The sequence below is a fragment of the Eutrigla gurnardus genome (genome assembly GCF_963514095.1).
Source record: "Eutrigla gurnardus genome assembly, chromosome: 19".
Classification (NCBI taxonomy): Eukaryota; Metazoa; Chordata; class Actinopteri; order Perciformes; family Triglidae; genus Eutrigla; species Eutrigla gurnardus.
In genome coordinates this window covers 11,769,866-11,789,390 of record NC_139930.1, presented here as the reverse complement: position 1 = coordinate 11,789,390, position 19,525 = coordinate 11,769,866, and the positions used below count along the sequence as shown (strand labels likewise).

The 19,525-nt window shown below is 41.9% G+C and overlaps 2 protein-coding genes across 2 annotated transcripts; one reads left to right on the top strand and one right to left on the bottom strand.

Moving 5' to 3' along the window:
* Positions 1-2,178: 2,178 nt before the first annotated feature.
* wbp1 (WW domain binding protein 1) lies at positions 2,179-11,413 on the bottom strand. Its single transcript, XM_084035761.1, has 4 exons — positions 11,221-11,413; positions 10,271-10,373; positions 9,903-10,070; positions 2,179-7,499 (listed from the first exon to the last, which is right to left on the bottom strand). Exons 1-4 carry the CDS (start codon positions 11,281-11,283, stop codon positions 6,958-6,960), a joined length of 876 nt encoding a protein of 291 aa, XP_083891887.1. The 5' UTR covers positions 11,284-11,413; the 3' UTR covers positions 2,179-6,957.
* A 1,776-nt stretch (positions 11,414-13,189) lies between these two features.
* LOC311029411 (ADP-ribosylation factor-like protein 3) lies at positions 13,190-15,035 on the top strand (the record flags this gene model as incomplete). Its single annotated transcript, XM_084034545.1, has 5 exons — positions 13,190-13,351; positions 13,509-13,625; positions 13,740-13,790; positions 13,919-14,104; positions 14,686-15,035. Coding segments are annotated over 5 exons (564 nt in total), but the record flags the coding sequence as incomplete, so codon positions are not given.
* Positions 15,036-19,525: the final 4,490 nt, after the last annotated feature.

Here is a 19,525-nt window from a genome sequence, read left to right as displayed (position 1 = left end):
GGTAAAATTGCTTTCACTTTCCCAAACAGCTCCTCAAGTAATGGCGTTAGGTTCAAAATGATGAATGAAAATGCTTTGCTCTCCCCCTGAAATTATGCACATTTGCCGTGTAGGTGTGAGGCTCTTTTACCACATTAAATCACTTCTAAATCATGTTTTTTCTAAATATCCAATTTACTGACTCTCAATTTATAGATAACCATGATATCATTTCCCTGAAACTCTACCAACTGACAATGTTGCGGAGTCGAAAGGAAGAGGAAGAGGAGGAAGAGGAAGAGGAGATAACTGTACCCAGTGTGGATAACATTGAGCTCCTCAGATGTAAGATACAGACACCACTCTCTCCTGCTGTCTCCATCCTCCATCTTTCTATCACCCTCACTGTCATCTCTCCATCCATCCTCTTTATTTCTCATGTCACCCTTCCTTCTCGTTATAACTCCCTGACTGTCGTCCTCTCTTCCAGTGGGGTCAGAGTGACGAAGGGATGAGTGGATTGGCCATTTTCTTCACCGTGCTCTTGTCCATGCTGGGTTGTATCTTCCTCATCGTCATCTGCCTGGTGGGCTACGGCCACTGGAAGGAGAACCGACGCAAGCGCTTCTACTGAGGAAAAACAAAGCGAAGATGGAGGTGGTGACGGCCGTGGACGCAAACGCACTGAGTCGAAAGTGAGACGCTGTTGGTGAGCAGTAGAGCGCAGTAGGTTGTTTTATCCTGAGGACACTATCGGACAGGAGTAGATGTATCACCTGCTACAAACAGCCTTGTCCAACTTTGCCATTGGTAGTCACCAAGCAGTAGGAGGACTATGTTTTTGTCCTCAGCTCTGCCTGATGCACACCAACTCTGCAGTATGACATCTTAGCGGCAGCTACTGTTTTTGTCACCGTTTTCTGCAAGTTACAAAAGTAAATTCTGAGATTTATTTGTACTGATTCTCAGTTCACTGATGTTTTTTTGGCTTAAAAAAATAAATGTATAAGCCATGTTGTTCCTACTCTGCATTATGACCTGAAGTGCTAACCCACTAGCAGTAAAAAACAAAACAACCTTAATGCCATCCTTACTGTAGCCCCTTGCTGCCTAAAGACGCATCTCTGCTCTTCTTCATGCTTTGATATCATATAATGTGCTGTATATTCTCAGCCTGTAGTTGTAGTATGCATGACATATGTTCTGGTTATTTTTTATGAATCGTCTAGGCTACTGCTGTGCTTGGGTTACATTATGCTTGGCCTTGTGTTCATGGAAAACTGATGAGCATCATTGATGCATGTGGCAAAGATTTGGGAGTTTTGGGGGAAATATTTAATTTACATTGATCAGTGTTCCCTTCCCCACATTGTATGTGTGTAAAATGTTTTAAGAGTAAACATTTCTGAGCATATTTAAATAGAAATGTCAGGTATGAACTTTGCACTGTAGGGAATTTTAATGACTACTCACTTATTCTAATTATTTGACACTATCTTTTTGCACATTGAACTCTGACCGACATTGTGTCATATGATGCTTTTGCAGTGAACTGAACAAACACGCTGGATTGGCCTCAGGCTGCCTCATGTGGTTGGAGATGTTGGCCAGCAGTTGTTCTCTGTACGCGTTTTCTCTCAATTGTGCAACGAGTGAAGACTTCCTTGTTTCCTGTAACCACTTTGACAACCGCCCTACCTTATTTATATTGTTTTGTTTGAATGGAAAACTTGTGCCTCATGTATCAATTCAGTCTTTGTCCTGAACCATTTGTATCATTAAAGACCAAACAAGACCTCCGTCGATATCGTTTATGATCACCTGTGTGAAGTGGATTTACATGTAATGTATGGATTAAACCAGTTTATGATAAATAGCACACTGTAGAAACTTCAAACTGAGCAACAACATTGTAAATTATGGATGACATAGCACCCCGTCAATGCTTTAAGCCAACTGCCTAAGGTGCTTCTCATCCAGCTGTGCGTGTGATGATCCTCCAGATCGATATCAGCTTTGTCATGTTAGGGTGGGGTAGCATTTTCACTCTCAAGTTCTTAAGGTCGGTTCCCCTTGATGCATTTAAGGAAGCTTTTTCAGTTCTGGCTTTACAATTGTTACAGTAGTATACCAGGATCCAACAAAAAGGGTTATTGAGGTTGAATGGATGAAGTTGAGTCAAGGAATGGCAAGAGTTAGTCAGTTGAGTGCCAATCTTTGTTTTATTAAAAAAATAAAATACAAATGATGACCCAACAAGTACACAGCAGACTTCTTACTATAGCAAAAAAAAGAAAAAAGATTCAGTGCTTTAATTTAATTCATTCTCTTCCTCTTAACTCATTTTGGCTTGTTTAAAGTTATTGGGAAAACCATGTAGAAACAGTTCTGTGTTTAAAGACACCCTCTTCCTTCTCAAAATAAGAGGTTTTTCATTTTGGCAAAAAAAACAAACAAAAAAACTATCGCACCTCCAATCAGTTTGGTATTAATCCACGGTTAAGAAAAACTTGTAGGACAGAAACAAGGAGGCTGATAAGTTCAGTGTTCCTGTACGAGCCAAATCAAATGTAAGCCGACTGTGTTCCCTGTTGAGGTCTTTCATATGTATATAAAAGTCTTGAAATTGATGGTGTTGTAATAACTGAGGATTAAAAGGCAACAGTCAGTGAAAACACATCATGACAGGAAAAAGAAGAAAGTCGTTGCTTTAACTGAGAACACACTGAATTAGTTCAACAACAGTGAGGGATGGTAAAGTGGCAAACGGATTAAAGATATCAAACACGAATAATTCAAACAGAAACAATATATTCAACTTTTCCCCTCCGGTTTAAATATCTTAATGTGGTTTATCCATAAATCAGGGAGTAGAAAGTGTTAGTGGCTGAGGGGGCAGGAAAGAAAACGCCAAAAAAGAGGGGGGAAAAGTACATATAAACCAGAATGGCTTTTAACTCAAGCCCCCTCAGCCGACACCGAAGCATACGTTCTCACATCATTGCAGTAGCATTACAAGTCTCTTTTTACAAGTTTTCTTAAACAAATACACACAAGTACACTCGCACAAACCAAAGTAGATTACAGTACAGTGCAGTGCCACGAGTACTCAGAGTTATATTGCTTGTACTGGTGCCCACACATAAATGACAGAGAAAGTGAGAAAGGGGTCGCAGCATATAACAGTAGGTTATATATTTATATGTTTTTGCATAGCCTAGTTGAGTAAATTACAATAGACTACATGCGCGCACACACACACAAAGAACTGTGTAGCATGGAGATGGCAGCGACTTTGGTAGGTTATTTTGTTGACATTTTCACATGGGTGGCTGTGCCCCCACTGTTTCCAAGGGCCCACATGCAGAGCAGTTGGCTACACTTTCTGTTACCAAGACAGAGCCTGGTGGGGTCACGGCCCACAAAGAGCAAAGTAAAAAAAACCTGTCACAACCACACCTGCGGTTACATAGGAAATGATGGTTCTGGTTAGGCAGGTTGTTGGGAGGGATGTCGCATCGCGCAACTCCACTGACAGAACAAAAAAAAAAGAAAAAAGGCAAAGTTAAAAGCCTATGAGACAAACATACAAAGTTATATACAATCAGCTATTGTTAATTATAAGCACCACCACGACATTAAAATAACAAACCCAAAAACTGACCATGTTCAGATAGTGGATCCCAGCAACTTTAAGTGAACAGCACATAGGAAACGAATCACTCAGTGAAATGGATGGAGAGATGTTTGTCCGCAACTGATGACTCATATAGCCCTTAATCTTGGTAAACATGTGAAAACCAGAGAGACATAGTAGGACCTCTATGGACCTCCAGTTTAGATCATGTACAAAAGAACCCCCACCATCACCCCCTATTATTTTGTCTACAAAAAAAATGTATACAAATAAGCAAAAATGCACCTTAGCAAGGTTAAAAAGCAATCTATTGGAGTTCATTTTCGACCTCCAAAAAAGAAAGGATGAATCAAAATAAAACCATAGAAAAAAAATCTTTTTTTTTTTTTTTTTTTTTTTTCCCCCTCATTTCCAAGTGACCAGACCATAGAGCAAAAAACAGACTGAGCTCCAAACTCCAAATCTGGTCTCGACTAATTCCATCAGCGCCACAGCTAACTTCATGCACGGCATTTTGAATTCAACACAAACAGCCTTGATTACAAAAACAATGCACGTAAAACTCTAAAGAACAGGATGGTTTCAATCTTGTGGCTTTAAACCACATCCTCATAAAGCGAGCACACGTTCTCGGAACAAGCGCGGATGCTGCGCAAACACAACTATTACCATTCAACAGAAAACGATCTACTCTAATAAGGCAGTGGCAACGTCTGTTTTCACAAACAGAGGCTAGATTTTACTGGACGACTCCATAATCAAGACATTTGCTCTCTAGAGATGCAGCAAGGCAGCTTGAGGTGTGTTGGTCAAAAAAAAAAACTGTCTTGTATTACTTCTGCTAATGGGTGTGCAGTCATGCTCACAGTGTAACAGCTCCTCTGAAAAGGTCGTTGTCATGTTAGTTTGGCTTCACGCTTAAGCACCTGCTCGGCAACACAACACAAGGGCCACAAACCTCGACTCGGCCACGAACATAATCTTCATTCAATTTAAGCCTCAAGGCGGCCGTGCATTCATTTTTGGTGCAAAGGCCCTCGTGTGTATTTTTCCGTGCTTTAGCCAGAGAAGCTCAAATGACACAAACAAGTCAGCACAGAGCTGCGTGAGGACACACCTATACACAATGTACAGAACCCAGAGTGGAGTCTTGTAAAGAGGCCAAGAATTTCCTAAACGTGTCCTTGTCAGAGTTCAATCAGTGCCAAAAATAAACAGACAATTCATTTTAATGGCTGAGTAATATATCTGGCAAGCATGAAACGTTGGCCCCACATTGCCAGTTGTTAACGAATGATTGATAGCCACATGTTTGGAGTCTGTTAAGCGATATCAGCAATTTCTAACCGCTGATTCAGCAAAGACAAGTATCCAGGTGTCTCTTTTTTACCTTTGATTGATGTATGTAGGACAGAATAATAATATGGAGGCTACAACAATGATGACTACAATCAGAAGCAGTACATTGCGAGCGTGTGGGCTCGTGTGAAGCAGAACAATCGACCCGAGTCTTTACACTGTGACTAAATGTTCTTCCACAAAACGTTTATCTTTAAACAAATCTTGTTTTGCTGTGGTTTACCTGTATAACGACAACCAATTTCACTGCAATGCTTTGAATACGTATGAATGTTATTTTGGCAAGCAACATGCAAGGCAGCGAAGCAGGCAGTTAATCACAATAGTTACTGCAGCTGTGCCAACACGGACTAGACTGCAGAGCAGAGCCTGCAGCCACCTCAACTTTCTAATGCACCCACCCTCCGCTGCCAATGGAAAATACCACTGCAAATCTCTTACACTGTAGGAGAGAGCCAGATGGATACAGTGACAGCATCAGCTAACTAGCTACCAGTACTGTACAACAGCATAACATGTCTCGCACAGTCCAACACAATGAAACTAGATCCAGGGCATCCAAACTTAAACCACAGTCCATTTCTTTAGCCCGACATCTGGGTACACAGTCGTGTTGCCACCGTAGCCCACTATCATTTTGATACACAGATGAGCAAAGCAAGTAGCTTAAATGCTTGGAAACGACGGCAAAATATAAAAACGCAGAAATTCATGCCTCATGCAAAATAACAGTTAGCAATAAATCCAGCACTTGCATTACAACCAGATGCTACAGCACTATAAAGATAGACAAATGCACATGACTTCCCTACCGCACTATAACATCCACTCACTAGTACACACTCAAGCAGCCCCCAGGAGCTTTGCTGCAATTAATGATGACACACGCGGCCTTTATTGAAGCTGGTTATGAAAAAAAAAGTACATCCTCCGTTATGAACATCTAAGCTATATACTACTTTTGTTTAGAATGAGCCACTCCTCTGACATAACACACTAACTAAAATTCAGAGCCTCCTTGTGGCTTTTTATGGATTACTAAAATTGGTGGCATAGCCCTCTTGGCTATTGCTATGAATTTAATACAGCCAGAAACCGCAGTGATGTGCACATAATCAATAAATCATTCTTTACCTACAGTAATGCTAATAGGTGACCACAGAGCTGTGCGGAACACAATCAGGATATCAAAAAGCAATAATGGGCTGGGGGCATGACTGTATGACATTTGAAACCCAGAGACAAAACAAACTCAACTACTTGCATCTCTCCTCTGCCGTTTGCCGTTGTTTAGATGTCAAAAGTCCCACAGACTTCACACCAGATGCCGGTTGCCATGACCTCAGAGCTGACATCATCCTGCAGCTGTGCCCTAGATTTCACAGCACACACACCAACTCTCCCACACACACACACAGCTTTGGGTAAAACGAAATGTGTGCTCTCGTCGATTCAGTTCGTATTGGACTCCTCTGCTTCAGAGTCATAGTGGGTACAGGGGAGAACTGTTGTTGACCGTGTTGGTATGTCCCTAGCTGACCATCACACCGGAGGTAAAATGTCAGATGGAAGGATGGCCAGAAATGTTCTGACCAAGGATAGCGGCGAAACGGAAACATGGCGGCATAACTCAAGGTTAGGGTAGGAGCAAGGGAACCGGTCAATTCTGGTTTCAGTCACAATCAATTGCCGCCTTCTCACTACCCAATGACATTATCGAATGAAAAAAAAACAAAGAAAAAAACATAACACATACCAAATAGAGCATCAATATCGGTTTGCTGGTTTGTCCACACAATGTTATTCATGTTGCCTAATCAGAAGCCATTAAGGATAAGTCATCATCATCATTATCTTCTTCTTAACGTCATGCCTATGCGTTAGTTAAAATAATTAAAACAGTCTCTGTGGTGATGATGACAGCAACAGATCTTTGCATCACCCTGCGTGAAGCCGAAAGCCACGCTGGTTTATGTTGCGGATCACACCATGTGGTCTCCAGTGCTGGTGCTGGCGGTCTGGCTGGGCAGCTCAGAGGAGTGCTCCTTCTGTCTGAAGGTCTGCTGCTGGCGTCCGGAGCAGCAGTCCTGACCGGTGACCTTGCACATTCGGTGATCCTCGTCACTTTCCTCCTCGAGCCCTGAGCCCTCGTCTACATCCAGCTGGCAAACGCACACCTCGATCCCAGAGTCACCGGTCACGTGGCGACGCCGAGTGATGAGCTCCTCATCCTCCTCTTCCTGCTCTGCTGCCGCCATCAGAGAAGCCTCAACGTTCTCCTCTGCCTGACATTGTGCCTGGATCGAGCTCACCGCTGCTTCCTGGACTGATGATGAGCCTGAGGCCTGACTGTCCACCCTCAAATCTGCCTCAGGCAGGGGGGGTGCTGTGGCTTCTGGCTGGCTCACTTGTGGAATGATTGCTGGAGTAGCCTCAGGAGGGTTTTCAGAGTAAGGAGGGGGTGGTGTCGGGGGGTGGCCTACTACCTCTTCGTAGTCCGGAAGTTTGCAGTCATTCCAGAATCCTGAAAGTCAGCAAATACAGATAGATTCAGCTTTCAAATCATCATCCACATAAAAGGCTACATTCATGTAGAGCTGCCACAATAAGTAATTTCATCGATTAGTCAAACAAACCTTGGATCATTGATTTATTAAATAGGGTCACGATTTCTGCCAAATTAAAATCAAACTGAACTTTTGATTTTGGCATTCAAAGTCAAAAGTAGGATTGCTGATTCTCAGTATTTTTTCCTCTCTTTTTTTTCTCCTTACATGTCCGAAGGAAAATAGAAAACCAACACATCAAAGACATCATAGCATAGGTTACCGGTAGCCTGCAGCTCTGTCGGAGATGACAGAGAAACAATCCTCCTTCACTGAAGTCACCGTTGTGACAACATTAAGTCTTCCCCGCGAGCTACGTGAACAATGGACACGTCGTTGATGGAAAAACTATAGTTCGTAGGCTGCATAATATTTAGAGACAACAGCAACTAATGGAGCCCCCACAAAGGAAATAGCACTCAGTGAACGGTTTGAAAATCGCATCAGTGGATCTCTACATAAAATCAATTGTGTCTCGATGCTTTGCTCAGTAAAGCACTGGAGCGCCAACAGTAACTTCATGTTGCATTCACATGTACCTCATAAACTCTGAGAAACTAAGGCTGTTATTGTAAAAGTTACCCCCGGGCATCACATGCATCTTCTTTTTGTTGTTTTAACAGTTTGCCTGGTGACTGGTTTGACTGGTGAAATAAGTTATTTTTATTACATATTAAATCATTATTTAAAATTTGACCACATAGTGCCTTACATTCAAAAGAAATGATCATGCTTGATACCATGTAGCTCGTCTTTTTAACAATGGATTTTTTTTTTTTAATTGATTCGTGACTAGCCTAACAGTTAAGTTATGGGCATGATTTACCACAATTTTATGGACCAAACACTACATTCTCACTCATCACTCTTACATCCATGCTAATTATTTCAACGCGGTGTTATACAGGCCAACCCACTCACCAATGGAGCCAGAAACACTTGCAACTACTATCCTGTCACTGCACACAATTGTTACCCAAGCTAACTAGTCCCCAGACTCACCATGTTATTTCCTCTCTAATTAGAACGAGTTACAGACACTGTCTCAATAGGAAAGTGCATCAGGTAAATATCTCAAATGTATTTGATTTGGCTTATATTGCTGGGTAGTTCTAACATTATACAAGTAGAAGCAATGGATGGAGATTGTACAACCACTTCAATAATAGTTAACCGACTACTACTGGGTGACGTTTTTGTATACCTACGAAGGATCAACTTTCCCATGTGTTGAAACCTAATCTAACCACCCATGAGTACCGTCGCTATGATTTGTTGATCTATTTCGGCACACACTTTATATTCCTCTCATCTATTCAGCACAATAGCATTTCACACCCACATGCCATTCCTAGACACCAGTTGAAACTAGAAAATTTCAACAGGACATTATGTTGTCTTTGAAGCTGCATTTAAAATTACGATAAAGGGGGTTAAAATGCCACTGTATACAACAAGGCTAAAGGTGTTTAAGCTCTAATAATGTCAGAAGGCATGCCCAAGAAAACAGATAAAATGTCTCCCTAGTATTTGGAAAAAGCTTATTACTACGCTCCCCATGATAGCCTGTGGAAAGAGATTAAAGAGCATGTTACCACAGTCTCTGTGTGAATATCTGTCTGTGTACAATTGTCTCCACAGTCTCTGTGTGAATATCTGTCTGTGTACAATTGTGTTCACATTCTTGACGTTAAGTCAAATCATGTACACTGTAGACCTTGGACTCGTGACGTATACCTCATCCCATTCTTGTTTGTAATATTGGGGGACACACCATAAACTTTCAGCCCAGGTCAAGAGTGACCAATGACATTAGGGTGGCACCTCTACTGTCAGATGCCCCTCTGACAATATGAGAACAATATGTTCTCCAATATACACTCAGGGATTTTGCAAGAGAATAGAACAGGATCAGGATGAGGAACAGCATCTCCAATTCGAAGTTTATGACTCTCAGTAAAAGATGGCTTGATGGAAAGATGGTTTCATTCACGAAGAGGAGCTGCTTCAATGTGAGCGCAGGTATCTTGTGGATCTGAGTAATCGAGATTGGTAGATTTGATGCCATAATGTGGATGTTGTATCGTACTTTGGTAGTCGAGAACATTAAGCCTGTAGGAGTGCCTCAATGTGTCCCATAGGTAGAGGAGTTAAGTTATTGACAACCATGATATAGACCTGCAGCTCTGTTCCGATTCAGGGGAGACCTTAGGGCAGACCCAGTAGTAAGTGAATGTCCCAGCAGGTCCACAAGCACTTGTAACTGTTAAATACTGGAGGGCCTCTTTATCTTTGCCATAGAAAACACAAAGACTACTCACTTAGATTGAGTGGTGGAGGTGAAATGAAGGAGCTGGAGGCTCCCTGGTACGCCATGAGGCTGATTTCACGTTGGCGTTGCTCCTGCTGAAGGCGCATCTTAACCCTACGGTGTCGATAGGCACAGCAGCAGCTAAGCATGATGATCAGGGTCCATACCAACCAGAACCCTATGAGGGAGGACAGACTCAATGTAATCTTATCATTCACATGCAACTAATGAACAGAGCCAGGTGAAGGCAGTAAATCCATGGGTATTTTGGCTACAAATATAATAAATCAATCTTAAAATTGCAGGCTTAAGTGACTTTTCAGTACATTTTTGCTAAAGTAAAACTAAGAAGAAGAAGAGAGAAAAAAAGGAACTTACACCAAAGCTCATAGTAGTAGGTGCAGCACTCGGTCTCGCCACAGCAATACCCCATCTCACAGTGGTACCGTTTATTGTTTACCCCATAACACAGCTCCTTCCCCTTAAAAAACACACAAGAGGAACACAAAGTGAAAGTCAATACTCAATCACACAAGTCAAAACGAAACTGCACAGCCATCTCTTGATAAACTGACCTGTTTTAGAATGTATTTAAACTTGGTCGTTTATTGTGTTTACACGTATGAGCTCATTTTCTGCACTGTGACGCATATTTATACCAGGCAAAATACACTGAGATTAACATACAGATTTTTAAAATTTACAGAGACAAAGCCAGGAGCCAATGCTAAATGTGACGGTACAATTATGTATTACTGCAACAACATTTAAAGTTAATTTAAAATCGGTTTTGAGAACGACCTGAAGTAATAAAACAAAGACGATAAATGTTACTGCTGAACAAGGTCAACGCGTCAACACATTTGCAGATAAAAAAAAGGGGGAAATTGCTTCAGTGCCATTGTGACGTTTAATGTCGTTATTAACTTACTTTGACTTAAGTTAAAATAGTGGTATAGTAAAACTGGATAAGCTGGGGGTGACTGCCCCGTCCCGCTAGCTAATATCAACAACTGTGAATAAACACGTCTATTTGCCGGGGCACCAGTTAGCAATGGCTAACGTTAATCTTGATACCGTGGTTCAAACTGTAAAATGTGGGTAATAAAACCCACCCGCGTATCGTCGAGTTATAACCTTAATATTCTAACAAGTAAACTGTCGAAATATAAATTAAAACTTTGACTAAATGACGTCATTCGCCAACCGTGCCCAGTTTCCTTTGTGGAGGAAACAAAAAGGATAGGAAGAAGGCCTTCACCCACCCCAAGAGCAGCGGCCTCGCCTAGAAGCGTCAGCCGACCCCGGGAGAGCTAGCGGCAGCTTACCTGCACCAGACAGGTCCCGGTACAAAGAAGACCTACAATGGATCCCAGTGCTTTCTGCGGCATCTTTCTGGGTTGTCGGCGGGAATCATATAGCAATCGGTGGAATCGATAACTTATTGAGATGACTGAATGTGGCTCTTGCTGGTTAAGGGTTCTGCCTTGTCGCACTCGGACATGTTTTTGTTGTTCCTTGACTCTCAGAAACAGTAGTAGTAACATGAAACGGAGACGGCTTTTAAACTCCAGGGGGCGCTGTGAACGCGCGTTTGAAACCGTGGTGATCTCAATGGATGTCTTTTAATGGCGAATTTGCAGCCTGGTGCATTGTCGACACCAAACTAAGTCCCGCGTATTGTAGATAGGTAAGCCATTCAAGTTAATTGCCGAAGATTACTACATAAAACGACACCAGTTGCTCATGATTATTTAATAGTATATAATCATTAATCGTTATTATTCACAAGGTTGGAGCGTTAAATGTCGACACTAATAACTTGTTTCTGAATGTATGTGTTATCCAATCAGCAGACACAGATTATTACATAAATAGCCTAAATAAAACTGCATAAAAGGCGGTGAATGCTTGAAAAGGCAAAAGTGCTTCAAAATAAGACCCAAATAGGCTTACACACAATTTTAAAATAGTGTTATGGCCATAATTTGCATGGTACATTTTAGTTTTCCGGGTTTCTTTGTTGTTGCGGTCTCATGCAGAGAGACGCCCTGCTATCACGTTGTTTACGCTGACGTCACAGTTTCCCTGGCAACAGAGGTTAACAGCTGTTCTCCCGAGAAGCATGGTCAGAAATATGTTAATCCACTCAGTCTGAGCGAGGGGCCGCAACACCAACGACTGACAAAAACATGGTGAGTTATAATGATTCACGGACGGGAACAGGAACCTTTCTTTTTTATATTTTATATATATATATATATATATATATATATATATATATATATATATGTAGCCTATAGTTTTATAGTTTATAGTATAGTTTATATTTTGATTGAATAATAATGACGTTTCTGAAAACTGTTAAAGCTATAGCTAAAATTAACTACATCACAGTGGATGATTCACCTAGCTAGTTTGGATAGATACTTAAAAAACTACTGCATTCACTTTGTGTCACTGTTTAGTTATGACGGTAAAAGAATATAACAATATAATAATATAACAATAGGTCAATACTGATGCTAATGCCGATGATGATACGTGTTAATTGCCACTGTAAATAACTATTCCAAAATTCTAATTTAAACACTGTTTTATTCTAATTCTTTGGACCATTCACTCTCAGCAATCCAAGCTCCTTTGTAGTGCAGGATAGCAAGCACATTTTATTAATATAGCACTTTCCAAAAAAAAAAAAACAGTGGTTACAGAGTGATGTAGGCTACAGGAGAAAGAAAACCGAGAAATGGGAGATGGAGGAGACAATAAAGGGAAATAAGAAGTGGACTAACCACAAATAATACGGTTTCAAAACAAGGTTTGAGACCGTTTTTAAAGATGGACAATGAAATGTGCTGTTGAAAATTGATTGTTTCTGCATTTGGCACAGTGCCCAAGCTCCATGTTGCAGTGAGTGCTGTATCGGCATTGTCATCTAAACAGAACACACTTAATGGCTTGAGCCAAAGCCTTCCTTACCACCTTCTGGACACAACCCGTTCACAGCACACATGCTTAATCTTGTCCAATGAGAGCTTTTGGCCCTATTCATGTGTGGGTCAGCGGCTAACAGCTAAGTCCTCGCGTTGGAGATGGTTCCTGGTCGGGTGTTAAACCCCCTTACACGCTGCATTGGGTTCCTCTGCCAACCCCTGACGCAATGCCGGCCTGTGACGCCCGGTGCTTCACCTGATACAGCTTAGGCCATGTAACAATATAATGAGACTATGTTTGCAGACTTCTCTGTGTCAACTTTGAACCTGCGGTTCCATTGAAGCTCGTCACCTCTAATGCACTCTGATCCACCTGAAGGGCCTGCTGTCCATTCTTCGGAGGCTGAAACAGTCTCCAGAACAGGAGGTGCGCTTACTGCTGCTCGGCTTGGACAATGCTGGAAAGACCACTCTGCTGAAACAGCTGGCAGCAGAAGATATCAGCCACATCATCCCTACACAAGTACAAATACACACACACACACATCCAGTAGCCGAGTCACCCACTGAGAGGATAAAACTTTTCCACAACTTTTCCATTTCTTCATTTTCCAGTCAAATAGATTTGCTTTATTTCTGTGTTAAATAAAGACTTAAGCATTGGCGTTATCTTTCAACAGGGCTTCAATATAAAGAGTGTTCAATCAGCTGGCTTCAAGTTGAACGTTTGGGACATCGGAGGTCAGCGCAAGATCCGCCCCTACTGGAGGAATTATTTTGAGAACACAGATGTACTTGTAGGTTCTGTTTGGTGTATTAAAACCAATTGTTACACAAATTCAACATCTCCAGATAGTATTTCATCTATGTTATGAACCATGTCGGTAATATCTATGACTCTGTTTTTGCAGATCTACGTGATTGACAGCTCAGACAGGAAAAGGTTTGAAGAGACGAGCCTGGTGAGATACAAATGATAGTTTCTTTAAAGGAGTGCACTGATAAGATATTATACTAAGGCTCGACCCTTCTACTGCTGACTCACACAGAGTACACGTATGTCACAGGCTGCTTGCATGTCTTCCTCCAGGAGTTGGCTGAGTTGCTGGAGGAGGAAAAGCTCGCCGCTGTGCCGCTGCTCATCTTCGCCAACAAGCAGGACCTGATGACAGCCACCCCGGCGTCTGAGCTGGCAGAAAGTCTCAATCTGCACACTATCCGGGACCGTATGTGGCAGGTCCAGGCCTGCTCTGCAGTCACAGCTGAGGGAGTGCAGGTGCATACCGACACACACTGTCTGCAAACATGCATAAGCAGGTTGAGACACAACCAAGCAAATGAAAAATTTCCATTTCTTTTTAGTCCGTTTGTATGTTTGATTACATATAAATGCAGCAGGAAATGGTGAGCTAATAAACATGACTGATTTTAGAAGAATGCTGTAATGTACAATACGGCCGCAGCCGAACCGATAATAAAACGTTAATATTGCTTCTGTATGCCACATTAAAACGTCCTGGCAAATATTCACTGCTCTAGCTGTGTTCATGTTCACAGCAGAAACCCTGCAGTTACTTCCTATTATATTCAGCCTCCTCTGGGTGTTGAACTGAGAACTTCTCCCTCTTGGCAAACTATACATAGATAAAAGGTTGAGCGTGTTTCTTACAGTCAGAGAGGCTTTGCTGTTGTGTAAATGGCTCCTATGAGAATGTCATCACCAGCTGCAATAAGAAAGTCTTCTTGAAACATCATCTCAACATATTATAGATGTCATAAAATTGTTTTATTATGCTTTCGAGCTGCGGCTCACATTGATTTCTCACTGACTTTATCACACTGTCTGCTTCTTTCCAGGATGGCATGAACTGGGTTTGCAGAAATATAACATTTCGAAAGAAATAATTCAGGAAGCAAAAGACCAATGAAGAACTGCAGTCGCACTTTACGTTTGACCTACGCTGTCATTTGACGCCCGGTACAAGAATGTGTTATTATTTTTTTAATTAACCACTTTTGGTCATTCTGTCTTCACTTGGCAGTATAAAAACTAAGCAGAAGTATTAAATACAGTGATGTTTTAACCCTGTCAGTGCATATCTTGAATATGTATATACTGTATATATCAGTTTGTTTTATTCAAAATGCTTTTGAATTTTTGTAATGAGGCACTTTGCATGTAGGCGCTGACCATCTGAATAAAATTCAGTCTTTAGTGTGGCAGATTCGACTGATTGTTGTCGTTCGACTGTGAGTCTCTGAACTTAAAGCTAGAGGGCGGCCTTGCGCCAGTGTTGCCTCTCACAGCCCAATGCCCAATTTTTACATCCTCTACTTTTCATGAATGATGTGACACCCTGTGCCATGTTTGATTTGTTCATTTCATAATCATTTCATAATCATCATTCCGTTCTCCAGTTAATATAGCATGCTTTATTGCCTTCCACAAAGTCAGTCTTGGGATAAAAGGCTATAAACAAGGCGGGCAGTCATCGGCAGTAATTAATTTAGCGATGCTTCAACATTTTTGCCCATTCACACTTTGACAGAGTTGCTTATGGCCACACCGTGTACTTCTAAGGTACAGAACTAAATCTGTACCGTGAACAAACATGACCTTAAAGTACTTGCAAATGCACACAGGGAGCAGAACTCAATACATCTCTCTTGCATACACAATAAACCATACAGAAACGCCTCGGTCATTCAATTACTCAGCTGCTCGCCGTGTTCACCGTGATTTACCACAAGGCAATTGCATTTTTCTGTTTTGTCTTTTTTGCAGCACACTCGCCACAAACCCCACTAATCTGAACTGGCCGAGTGCTCCGCTGTGGTCCTATAGGGCATTTACATACAAACCTTTTTCAGGACTAATAGCTCTCCAATACAATTTGCATTTATATAGCCCCCTTCATACCAACATGATTTGGCGCCTTTACCCATGATAAAAAATAAACCTCCTCCTTTGGCCTTGAGTTACTGCCCTGCTGCCGCTGGCGAGTGTGTGTTCGCGTGCAACCCTCTATGTATGTAAGGTTGGTTGATTTTAATATGTCAGAGTTGCTTGATCCTCAGATGGAGACCGAAACAAGTGTGGGAAGTCTCAAAATGGACCTCGTAATGATCCAGTGCAGGCTTTGCTCTCGTGTGTTATCTGCAATACAGCACACTTGAATACTGTTGATACAGCAGTGTCGGACACTTGACCAGGCCAAAGAGTCCCAAGGTAAATATTAAGCTACAACAGATTTTTGTGCCTATCGTTATTCAGTTGAAGCTACTTTCAATTTGCCCGTGCAAACGCATCCAACACTTTTACAAGGCTCCGTGGAGCATAGATCAAAAGAGAGAGAAAAAAGTAATGAATAAGGAAATGAAAGTCTACCATGTGAGACTGAGGATAAAATGTCCCCTCTCTTCCTTTGGAGTGCTTAATCATTAACATCTAATCTTTGTGATTATTGCCCAGCCTGACAGAAATATACCCAATTACACATAGAAGTACTCTGATAAATCTTTCCAATTTTATATACCAATAGTATGTGCATCACTAGCAAACGCTGTGGAGTACCTGTAATTCCCAAATGAATAAAATTGGATTTAGCAAATAGAAGAGTGGATCGGAGCAACCAGTCCTCGTTACCTCTGGCTCTATCATCAGTGAGGTGAGGGGCAGTCAGGCCTGCAAAGGGCCATAAATCATGGGACTTTCCCAGCTACTCAGGCCAGCACACCGGCCTCCCACACAGGGGAAACGAAGGGCAGAGAGTCTGATTGACTCCCAGGGTCAGAGAGAGAGGAAGGGGGGGGGGGGGGGGGGGGGCGAGATCCTGTGACTTAATTAAAGTGTTGTGCATCTCACACACTGTAACTACAGCCCAGTCACTTTGGTACTACAGCTGGTGAGGCAATTCAGACCTCAAGTACGTCTGAAGGAACCGCATATCTGTGCCGCTACTGCCAACAGGAACTACTCATTTCGAAACCGGTACTTGAACCAAAACATTTACATATCACCCTCTCTGTGTGTCCGTTCATATATTTGACCACATAGTGCAGGTTTGTCTGTGTCTGCTGTCAACAGAGGGGGTAAGACCATGATGGCAATGGTCACACAACACAGGTGATTCTACGATACGATATATTGCAAGGCAGAGATCTAAAATACATTAATACATCCGTATAACTGAGGAGGAAAACGTACCCTAAACATGAAATGTTTCAAAAACAGGAATCAATGCAGCATTACTGCTTGGAGGGTATCGGTTCTCAGCAGTTTTAGCATGCAAGAAAATGTATGTGCCATAGTTAAAATTAAATAAAAAGTGACAAATGGCTGAAATGCCAGAAAGCAAAAACATTTCCAGAAATAAAATAACTGTAATTAAAAGGGAAATACCTGGTTCTAGCACCTCAAGTATGAGGATTTGACTGTGAATTGGACATATTTGTTCGTCTGTATATGAAGAAATCACCCGAGGCTCTGGGAAATTGTGACGGACATGTTTTCACTTAATAGACCACTTAATTAATCCATTAATCAAGAAAATAATTGTCAGTATCAATCAATAATGAAAATGAATCTAATGATGTATGGACACCTGATATATGATGCCAGTGTATTGATGGTGTATCATAATATTGTTATCAGATGTCTCCCCCCTATGCAACCCAATAAAAAGAGAACATGCTACGGAGCATCAACAGTGGAATAGCTGCAGCTGATCCCTCGGATGCATCTTTACCATCAACAGTTTGTCCTCTGCACGGACTTGTGACGTTTAAGCATTTCTTTAAGTGAAACTCCCATGTACCCTGTAAGCTGCCACAACGAAAACAAACCGGCCTCATCCCTCCAGTAACAATATCCGTTTGTTTGGCCGGCACAGCGTCCCTCCTGCCTCATTCCCAGGCCAATCCTTTATGATTAAGCAGATAAGTGCTGGTACTGGATGATAAAACAAACAACAAATGTCCACATTCCTCTCATAGCTCCTTTGATGTGTGTGTGGTTGCCTCTCCGGGGCTCTTACCTCTCCAAGCCCCCTTTGCTCTAATCAAACTGCAGAGTCATAAAGAGCGAGGGATGGGGACTATAAAAATGATCGGGAGGGTCTATCAGCTGGGGGACAGAAGTTCACACCTCGGAGCGGGTCAGTCTCTCAGCGCGTGGGGGGCTCGGCCTGGTAGGGGGTCCGAGGCTCTGTTTGATGAGACAGGAAGCAGAAGGTTGTGGTGGAAATATAGTGGGAACTCAGACTTTTCAAGAGGAAATTTAGACAATTCAGCAGGTAGACCTCAGGTATGGGTTTGGGAGATTGTGTGTGTGCTGTTTCAATTTATTCTTCTGGACAGAATTCTTTGATCATATCTGGGAGTCCATAAATTCTGTTTTTACGGTGTAATATTCATAATGTTCCTCTGAGGAAGGATGGTCTGTTGATGTTTGGTGCAAAACATAATTTATATATATTGTGTGGGATATATTGTGTCATGAAAAAAACACAGAATTTAACCAAAAAGTCAAGATTTAGTTTTTCTTATTAGCTCTAAAATCTCAATAAATTACTGAACTAACTGATTATTTGCGGCCTGCGAGGCTGCATGGTCAGTGTTGCAATGGTTGTTCTGCTGCTCAATTGAAATGTCTATTGTTTAAAAAAAGAGTATTCTTTCCCCTCCATTCTCCTTTTGGAAAACCTAACCATGTCTGTGCCATTTTCTTGCCAAATATTACGTGCATGATGATGATTTCCAATATCTTTTATAGAAAAATCATTGTTACTTGCTAGTCAAGTCCTTGCCACTCCTTTTGTGTTATTTAAAGTCATTTCACTACAAATCACTGTAATTGGAAACCAATCATGTCCAATAGATAATAACATGAGTAAACTGTGAAGACCATGAATCAATAACTGACCGACTGGTGTCTCACTCTTCACTATAGCACCAGGGCAGAGGTCATACTCTTGACCCCTCGCCGACCCTTGACTCCGAACTGCACTGGGAGGAAATCACACTTTCCATCGTCCGAAACGCTCTCAGATTGACTGATTGTTCTTATCATTTGACGGATCTGGTCCAATTCTCTTTTCTCTGTCTTTGCTCCCCCACACTCCCTTGTCCCTCCCCGGCACTCGTAATACCACTTTTTTATCACCTCTCGCTGAAACAGAGACCCAGCGCCATCCGTCATTACGCCGCGCACTGACAGCTCCTCACACATGCATGGATTTCTACATTTGACTCAATCCAGGGGCTTACTTTACTGTAACCGATTCAATATTCCTCAAATGAGCCGACCGATCTATATACACGCCACGGTGGATGGAATGATCTATAGCACTGCCTTAATAGATTTCCCAGGCCTCGGAGACTGGCTAGTTTAGGGGACAGGGCATAATTTGTGCAATAAAAACATAATTATTCATTTGACTTGCTTGATAATTTATGTTCTCAAGCATTACAGCTAAAATGTGTGTGTGTGTGTGTGTGTGTGTGTGTGTGTGTGTGTGTGTGTGTGTGTGTGTGTGTGTGTGTGTGTGTGTGTGTGTGTGCCTGCTGGAAACAGGATTGGGCGGCACCATCTATTCATGAATTTATTAATACGTTTGTGAATTTGACAAAGTGAAGTGCCCTGAACCAGGAGGGACTAACTGGTATTATTCCCGTAGTCAGTTTAGAGTGATAGGGA